This window comes from Ascidia mentula, chromosome 4, assembly GCF_947561715.1.
Source record: "Ascidia mentula chromosome 4, kaAscMent1.1, whole genome shotgun sequence".
Taxonomy (NCBI): domain Eukaryota; kingdom Metazoa; phylum Chordata; class Ascidiacea; order Phlebobranchia; family Ascidiidae; genus Ascidia; species Ascidia mentula.
In genome coordinates, this window is record NC_138569.1 from 19,330,376 (window position 1) to 19,339,983 (window position 9,608).

Genomic DNA, 9,608 nt, shown 5'->3' on the forward strand with positions numbered 1-9,608 from the left:
GAATAAATTTACTAAATTTATGTTTGTACGTTGAATTTTGCCGTAAGGGCCTTCCGACTTACTTTCAGCACCGGTTTGTACCTTTTTTTCATTCGGAAGTCAATAATTTGAAACTTTCAGAAGTTCCAGATTGAAATTAGGCAGTCTAATGGAATTTCTGCAGATACAAACTGGCAAGTAAACACAGAAAGTAAGGAACCAGTTTTCCGGTCGGTGACTATGGGTGGAGTATGTTCCAATGACTTTGTGTACTGTGTATCTACAATTGATGGGCGTGTACATAAAGAAGTGGTGGGTGTGTCTGTGGAAAGTTCGGATCGCAATCGTGGAAAAATTCGCTTCTAGCGAAAGAAAAAAGGGAACCAGGTTTGAAACAGGATATAAGAAGCGAAACGTTCGCCAAAATGTACGCGAGTTATAGTGTGAGCCTACGTTTGAACGCACGTGGGCCAAAACTAGTATGATGCAAAGTTATACGTTAATGTTTAACGTGTGGCAGAAGCTCGATTTTAAGTAAAAACTCAAATATATACCACTGCATGTTATTCACAATAATCAGTTCTGTTTCAGCATTGGTGTAGACTTCAAGGTTATCCGAGGCTTGAAAACCAACTACAAGAGAAAACATGAAAAACGCCTACATAAAAAGTGAGTTATCGTATCTAACACGCTTGGGTTGTATAATACCTATTTTGTCATAAAATGAGAGGATTTCTCACGTAATTTCCAACGCATTTGTACTCCACGAATATTAGGAAGTCTGCTGAAAGTATAAGGTTGTGCTAGCTTAGAATACTAAGCTTGCAACACACAATATTTTTCAGAGAGTGATGGAACAAATTCCGTGATGGACTCCACCTTTGTCCAATCCGCGTTGGATGACTCCAACTTTGAACAACTGATGAATGACAACATAGAGGGTGTATTGGGAGGTAAAAGATTGGAAGTTTTATTTTACTTTGATCATATTCAGCATTACTAATAACACCTTATGACGTAAAAAGGTTTTAAACTTTAGAAAATGATAAAAAATTGACGATGTAAACGAAAGATGTTGCTCCCTTTGTTGACGCAAAGATTTTTTAGTTTAAATTGAAAGGGACTATTACACCGGTCATGATCAACTGATGACAATTAGCAATAAATTTTTTCAGTTAGTCCTCCGTTCTACTTCACCCCGGATGGGAAATTGAAATCAAATGTTGTGCAGCTCGCCGACGGCCACAATAAGCAAAAGTTCCGAGATGAGATTGAGAAAGAGAACCTTTACATATTCAAAAAGTAGAGGTGGTCAAATACCTAAACGCGAACTGGGCACTCTGTAAATTTCCATTTATGCATATTTTGAACATTTCAACATGTTGTTCGGCAAAAACTAAAGAATATGTATATGTGTTTGTTAATATTTCACTGAACGTCACTGTTTTGGCTTTAAAACCGGCCGAAAACTTGTCGGTTGAATACTAATGATAAAATATGAACGTAACTGCCCAAAACTTCTTGAATTATTCCACTAGCAACGTGTACCCATGTTCTATGTATGCTTCTGTAGTCTTTGTATCAACAATTTACAATTGGATCGTGGATATTAAAACTCTGACAAACGAGTTGTTTTCCCTTTTCCTTATTTTTCAAATTTGGCAAAGATTTGTATTTGCAGACAATTAGAAAACGAAAGAAAACGTTCACATAGGCTTGTCATTAAGATACAATATGATGTTTTGTGTTGACACAAAATCAAGCAATATTTCCACTCATTCTTATCTAAACTGATGATAAACTTTCAAATAATAATTAATACTTTCGAGAGACCAATGTTTCATGCAATCCCACGATTGCCAGGATCTCCCCACTTACTTCACAGTATATTAGTATCGAGATCATACAGGCTTCGCAATCGAGGCATTCCAGCCTATCTGGATCAGACACTTTACTTCGGAGATATATAATACTTTTCAGACAACCTACTTCGTTCATTGGAAGGATATAGCTCTTCGTGTACTGTCATATATCAGTTACGGAGTCGTTTGTTCACCGTTCACGATTAGAGCAAGCATAACACTTCCAGCCCATGTAGAGGAAACGGCCTTGGTTGAGGAACCAGATTTCCAGCGTAACATTGATACAAACCAATATTTTCCCAATACAACTTGGCGCTACACACATACAATGTCGATGTCAAGAAAACAGGTGATAATCCAGATTTGAAAACGATTTAAATTAGCCAAGTGAAGCGAATTTGAACATTTCAATCTGAAAGGTTTGTCGGTTGCTTAGTATGTAGCATACAATTAACTAACAAAAATAGCGCTACTCTATCAGTTTAAGAGCTTTTTCGTATTTGAATTTGTGGAAAGAAAAGTCATATTTTGACTTATATCAGATGGCACCTAAAACAACTTTAAAACCACTTTTAGGCAATTTTCTTTCAGTCGATATCAGAAGCAACCGGTGAGCAAGAATAACAAAGCGTAAAGTACTTGGTCGACTGGGAATTTAATTAACTTTTTTTTAATGATTTTAGCACACCCCTCCTCCGCTAAAATCATAAAGCGAAGCGAGTTCGAATTTCCTTAAAATTTCTATAATAGCGGAATGCGGTAACTTGAGTACAAACAACGCAAATACAGCGTAGCATGGCGGTTCTATTTTAGGATGGCTGTGCGGTGCGCTTTGCAAGAGAAAAATCTTGGGTTCATCTCACAAAGATTAGCAGGGATGAGCTGATGTCGTTAACAACTGTGTAGTTGGAAGATGCAGGTCGGTGCTTTCTATGCTCAGACAACTTGTCCCACGCTGAGAATAAAAAAATACATTCACGTTAGAGAGTAACTTACTGTGTGAAGGCAAGTAAAGTGAATGCAAAATACCTGCGAAGTCGTTGCACCTGTGTGATGTGCCATGTCGTAGTTGGTAGTTAAGGGTTGCGTGTTTGGCGGAACCAACGCAATATAATTCAGTACTAGTTAGATTGGTAACCCTGGAAACAAAACCCACCATGAAAAACGAAGCCCGTAACTGAGGTTAGGTTATACAACTTAATAAAACCACACGCTATGCAAAAGAGGTCCTTGTTGTGATGCCCTCTCCACAACCCCGGTTTCGTGAAAGGGAAATCGGTGGCCGTGTAGAGAAAAATATTTTGCCAATGCCCTCTTACTTCCATCATTTGATGAAGCAACGCGACGATGCATTTTTATTCTAGGTTTTAACGCTCTTCTGGTTTCCCCGAAGTAGATACATTTGCAGTCCCCGAATACACAACGTCCTTTTCGGACGGATGCTTACTTCACAATCGGGTGGGGTAATATGCTGACAAAAATGTGATCCAATGAAGTTCTCACAAATCGGCAAACCGAAAGAAACAGCGCCAGCTAGCGGCACAGTGATACATGTCCCCATGTAAACCGATATACTGAGATAATTGATGCTGGAACACGGGATTGAGGTTTTTATAGACCCTATGAAGTATAGACACATACCCAGCCTATGTTTTTTCAAGATTTCTTCCTAATTTTTTCTTGTAAACACTTTTTCTGCATATCAGTTAAAGCACAATTGTACCTTACTCCAGGACACATTGGATACGGGAAACCAAGGTGGTCGTACTGTCTGAACTGAATGTAACCCGGGGTTACACCTTTATTAAACTCCGATATGTTGCCTCTCAAGAACTTCACAGGAGTGGAAATAGTCGGAAAGTCGGCAAAATTGACTTTGTTTGCTGGAAAACAAATTTGTCGCTTGCGTGTCCACGTCTTTGCTTTAAACATTTTTAACACGAGGTGTGTTGGATTATATTTGCAAGTGAAACATAAATTTTGGTGCGATATAAATGAATAAGAATGTCACAATCCCGAAAATATTTGGCATCACAGGAAAATTTTCTAGCATAATGTGATGCAGCCAATGTAAGTTGCAAGTGCAACAACTAATGCCAATAATACTACAATAACAATGCCTTTAGAATTCTTCTTCAAAATGCTAGTAATATTTTTCCGAAACTCACAGTAGTATTTAAATTGGTTCATTATTAGTTCGTATCTACACCAAAAACGCTGCGCGATTTTGTGAAAAAAATGCAAGATCGTTGCAATTCCCTAAAATTTAGAATACAATGTTATTAGGCATAACCGCGTGGCTTATGCTGACCAACTATTGGAAACCCCGATCATCTCTAACAAAGCAAGAAACGTGTTTACTCACAAAGTTTGCCGAAACACCTTACGGCATTCACTAAAACGTGTGTAATCTGGTCCTCCTGGGTCACTTCGTAGATTCTGCGGTATAAAATAAAAGTGTCGCATATAGTTACTTGCAAACTTTACTTAGCTAAAATTTAAAAAATCCTGTATAGTGCATAAAAACACTTTGTAAGTCACTAAGATCTACGATAAAATTACCTTTTTATCACTGTGTATCCTACAATTACACGTTGGAATGTATCATTCAAATGCACAGCGAAATTTGCTCCATTCCTCGCTTCCGCAACTCGAAAGTTGTAATCGTCTTCCGAGTTCCACTCCTTAAATAAAGGACGAGGTTGTGTGTTTGGTTGCAATAAACAGGCCCATCAAAATACAAACAACTCGACAATTCTAATTCTTTTGATCGATAAATTAGAGCGAAATTTACAGAAGTTTAATGAGCTTTAATTTTAGTTGATGTCGACTTATTTTCTGTTACTTCAATGATCCGCCTTTTTTTCTTGTTTGCGACCAGTTTTCACCAACGGAGTCTAAATTGTACAGCGGAAGAAATGCCCGTTAATGGGTTCTGGGAGTACCATATGACCGAAAGGTACCACAAAGTGGAAATCTGTGTGTCCGCTAGTCCGAAAACCAGCCCAGTGCCACAGTCACCAGCTGCTTTGATGAGACATTATAGGTCCAAACAGTGTGATGTACACCTGTCTGCAGCTCTCACTGATTATTATGACTCCTTTAAACGTATATGATTCCCGGAAATTATTCCCAATTCTATCCCACTGGTCGGAACATTTTTGACCTCTTACTTTGGACCAGTGTTTTTTGACGGGGTAAATAGTTTACTCTCGGGCAAAATAAATTAGTACAGGGATCGATGAAAGAGGCAGGTTGATTGTGGATAGACGAGAAGTTAACTTTTACGTATACTTTGTATCCAACTAACAGCAGTCACAGCCGGGCTTCCATTCCGACCATCAAATTTCTTAGATTTGCCCGTATTTTTTTTCAACTTTCCAATCACACATTATTCCCAAAAAACAAATGGCGGTAGTTATATTACAGAACTGATTGCAACTGTGATTCAAATACAAATAGCCTATAACTTACATATGCACTCAATGCAAAGAAAATGCGGCATGCTCCTTTCGTCACTTCGTCACAAATGTGAGCACTTCTGAACGCGAAACCCAAAATGTTGTCGTACGTACGCCAAGGATCCGACCAAAATCCTGATCCATGTTGGTAGGGCTGTATGACAAAGATTATGAATGTAATCGCTTCGAAGTTCATCGGCGGCAATCGCTAACTTTTCACAGGGCCACCACTAAAGCTAAAGGTCCGAAACAACCATGAGATTATTCGAGAGTTTTATTTGTAGTTTTCGATGGAAAGTTGAAAAAAAATACGAGCAAATCTAAGAAATTTTTGTCTTACTATTTTTGGTCGCTTTTTGCGGACATAATGACACAAATACTACCTATTCTACTCAACACTGCCTTTGCAAAATCGTTTTAATCGATACAATTCAGAAATGACTTAGACTATCTACGGGTTCTTAAAAAATGTATAAAACTGCATTTACTTGTGCCTTCATTGTGAAGGATTTAATTGATCTGTCACTGTTTTCGATAAACGCCAAAGCGGTAAAGGGATATGTCGTTGTATTCATCTGGAGGTCCACCCGACCATTGAAAATTCTAAAACGCATTTTTTTAATTTTATTTAAAGTTTGTCCATACGGTATGTTCAAAATTGCATGTACTTATGTTATTACGTTGTTTTGACTTTATCGTTTATCATGTAAACCTGAAAATTTAAGATCGTCATAATCACATACTTTTGTGATGTCATGTTTGTAACTTCCACACTTTCTTCTTCATTTATCTCTATGAAAATCTGCATCAAATCAGATAATTATCAATATCAAGAGTTTACCATAAACGCAAAAAGATAAAAAAAAATGGCTAAGAGAAACCATGAAATGGCAACACAGCAATTCAACACATATTTGCACACCGAAAAAACTCTGAAACGCATTTACAGATGAAATACAATCCATTACTTTTTGTCAAATAATGTCAACTGTAAACTTCAGGAGCCGATGATATATAATAACGGCCCATTTGAGCATAGCTCTCACATTTGTAAGTCTAAAATACCTCATCATTGACCACACTGTTGTTGGGGGCTGTGTGCGGAGATTTGTCCCAATAACTCGGGGGGTAGGTCCAGTTGTTTGACTTCATGCAACCCATGAGCACCGGCAGTAAATCTAAAATAAACATTCTAAAATTTTCAAATAGTTTTCCGCTGAATAAAATGGTATCTAATGACATAGAATTTTAGGTAGCTTTGGTAACAAACGTTTTTGCAACAAGTTTCGTTTTGTCTTCATCGGCGTTTTGGCAATCTGCATTTGTCTATGCTATAACTGCAGCTTTTTAAAATGATCAAAGTAATTATATGTTGTGATGTATATGAACTGTTTTCAGGAGATATTATGTAGTCTAATTTTCAAAAACACACACAGTTATTTAGAATGAACATGACTGCGGCACCCACTTTTGGGATAGACTGTGGTGAACGGCGCGTGCTTTGAGTACAAAGCTTGAAGATTGTTCCCGTATTTAGACAGAAACCCGTTATCAGTGTAGTACTTCAGGTAAGCCTCTTGGTCGATCTCGGACAACACGACGTTGTTTGGGACTTGCCATATCATCATGTCTGTCGCCTGATAAAATGTTCAGGTTTATTTTTGGAAAAGTTAATCTCAAATGTAAATTCACACATTAAATCATAGGTGTTTTGATCGGACAAAAACCTACATTAACGTTGTAATATGCCCGAGACTTGTAATCAGCGCTGGAGACAGCTTCAATCTTTCCGTAAGTTTTTTCATTCAACCAGTTGTCGTAATCTAGAAGAGTCTTGTTTTATTGTCATGAAAATACCATGAAAACAATTTGTTCAAAGTCTGATTAGTAGTCAAAGGGTAATTCATAATACAGTTAGAAATTTTTGGAACATACAACAGAAATCTAGCATACAAGCCATACAAAGTCATCTGTTATTTTCGAAAAAACTACCACACGGATGAACAAACAAAATGAGTTATAGAATGGGACACCTACCGTAAAAGGTATTGAGTCAAACGCCTATACGGACATGATATATATACTGGCACTTATTATACAAACCTAGTGCAAGGACATAAAACTGTGCTTAGAAGACATGATATCATGTTCGAATAAAAATTAAAGTATCACGCTCTTATAATAAGTTTTACACAAGATGTTTTAGTTATTACTCTCAATGTTATGTTTGTGTTTATTGCGGGCAGTTTAGCCTGTTCTTTTATATTGATTAATTATTCAGATACGAGTGCCATATTTCTTGTAACATTGAATTTACTTTTTACCTGTGGACCACACGTCGCCTGCAGTGCACTGACCCGCTATATCGTCTTCGTGGATGGAGGCGATGAGCGTCCATCCTCCTCCAACTGACTCCATGTCACAAAATACCTGCCACGTACAGGTGTAACAAAAGTTACATCTTCTTCAAGTGTAACTAACTTTTATTGCATATGACTCTTTTGTTCATTCACACTTAATGAAGGAGAGTGTCCAAACTTTTGCTATGCGAAAAAAAGGGTCAAGTTTTTTTTATATCCCAGAAAAAAATTAAGGGTCAAGATTTTTTTGTATCCCAAAAAAAAATTTAGGGTCAAGTTTTTTTACAATGGTGATTTTTGTGTTTTCGATTCTCCGCCCTGACAAGTAGTTTAATTTTTCAAGGGGGACAAATGCCACCATCTTTTCCCCCACTTTCCCTGGACGCCAGTACCATTGGTCGTCTTATTAGTTTAAAACGTTGAAATACAGATCTAGAGTTAGTTTAAAATGTGAAAATACAGATACATAGTTGGTATAAAACGTTAAAATAGAGTTACAGAGTTAATTTAAAATGTGAAAATACAGATACAGAGTTAGTTTAAAACGATAAAATACAGATACAGAATGTCGAACCTCATCTGGGGTGGTTAGGGAATCTGTTTGGATGGTGACGAGGCCAGACTTCCTCTGTCCTTTGTCGTAAGCATCTTTGCACGACTTCGGTAAGACTTTCAATTGACCTAGATTTGTTTTGAGAAGTTGAAACGTGTTATGTGTTACTGCTGCAATCACTTTACTTTTAATATTCACCTTTGCACGGATATTTTGTCTGCCGTTGAGAACGGGACGTGTTTTCGTTGGTCTAATAACATGCAACAATAGCATTTCAAACCATAAAACCTTGCCTGTGCAGTCATATTCAAATCTTACAAACAATTTCGTATTCGATTCACTTACCAACAACGAGATGCCGAATCCTAGTTTAACGATCAACAAAATAGTATATAAAATAATAGAAACCGCTGCGAGATAAAATATCCTTCTGCTGCCTCGTGGTTTTGATTCTTCTGCCATTAAATTGTCAGAATTACGTAATGCCCAACGTTTTCACGTATTTCTCACCTGGTGAAAGATCTTTCTTTGTATCCTCTTCAAGGTTCTTATATGCTGTCGTTGGTTCAAGAGCGACCGCGTTGCTTGCCAAGTTGTACGAAGCCATGGTTATGCGTTCACATACGGATGTATCAAAGTTAGGACGACATTATAAAAGCCCACAACGGCGTCAAATCCAGGAACAACTGATTACGTCCGCTGCAAGTAGCTGATAAACGTTGCCATCTAAAAAACGTCAGATTTCCCAGTTAAGAAAAAGTTGAGAAACCCTTTTCGCATATGATACTTTGCGAGCACAACACAACACGAGACTTGGAACGGAAATACAAAAGCGTGCGCAAATGCAAATTTTACCGGAAAACTACTTCAAAATTAAGCCACGAACCGATGGATCGTCAGAAGTTATGACGTCAAGCAATTCTTTCGCCTATTACACTCTGCCTTATTCGGCTTGGGTCAGATTTCCATTTTGTTGAACGCAAAGTTAATTTCCTTTTTTAGAGCAGCTGACTAATGGCAATGACTAATATTGCTCTTTGTTTCTCGACATAAGAAACCATTCTAAGGAACAAAATTTCTCTCCAAAACGCAAAAAGCCATTCCGACGCATCAAAACGCTTGCCACACAATTTCTTTCCGGTGGCAACTTCCTTTACCAAGAAGAGTTTCATTTCGTTTCATCAGGATCACAAATTTTGTCGTTACAACAAAACTTTCGTGATTGTAACATAAAATTTATTTCTGCAGCATAGCTTTCATTTAAATTGTGGATTACGTTCAGCGTGGTGTTTTGCAATTGAAGGTTCCAAACAGTAACAGCTAATTTGCATTTTACGTGAAAATGCAAATCGATCTGAATCGGTGAAATTTGACCAGATAAGGGTTCTCGAAC

General features: G+C 37.6%; 1 protein-coding gene and 1 long non-coding RNA gene across 2 annotated transcripts; one reads left to right on the top strand and one right to left on the bottom strand.

Annotated features, from left to right (window-relative positions):
• The first annotated feature begins 412 nt into the window (after window positions 1–412).
• Window positions 413–1,607, top strand: LOC145899101 (uncharacterized). The gene is made up of 3 exons (XR_014402462.1): window positions 413–648; window positions 825–932; window positions 1,155–1,607. It is a non-coding gene; the product is annotated as an uncharacterized LOC145899101 (long non-coding RNA).
• A 1,050-nt stretch (window positions 1,608–2,657) lies between these two features.
• LOC145898260 (uncharacterized) lies at window positions 2,658–8,822 on the bottom strand. The gene is made up of 14 exons (XM_082986688.1): window positions 8,726–8,822; window positions 8,237–8,343; window positions 7,627–7,732; window positions 7,034–7,125; window positions 6,771–6,939; window positions 6,368–6,480; window positions 6,046–6,104; window positions 5,791–5,905; window positions 5,316–5,456; window positions 4,404–4,525; window positions 4,207–4,280; window positions 3,565–3,724; window positions 2,871–2,980; window positions 2,658–2,796 (listed from the first exon to the last, which is right to left on the bottom strand). Exons 1-14 carry the CDS (start codon window positions 8,820–8,822, stop codon window positions 2,696–2,698), a joined length of 1,566 nt encoding a protein of 521 aa, XP_082842814.1. The 3' UTR covers window positions 2,658–2,695.
• Window positions 8,823–9,608: the final 786 nt, after the last annotated feature.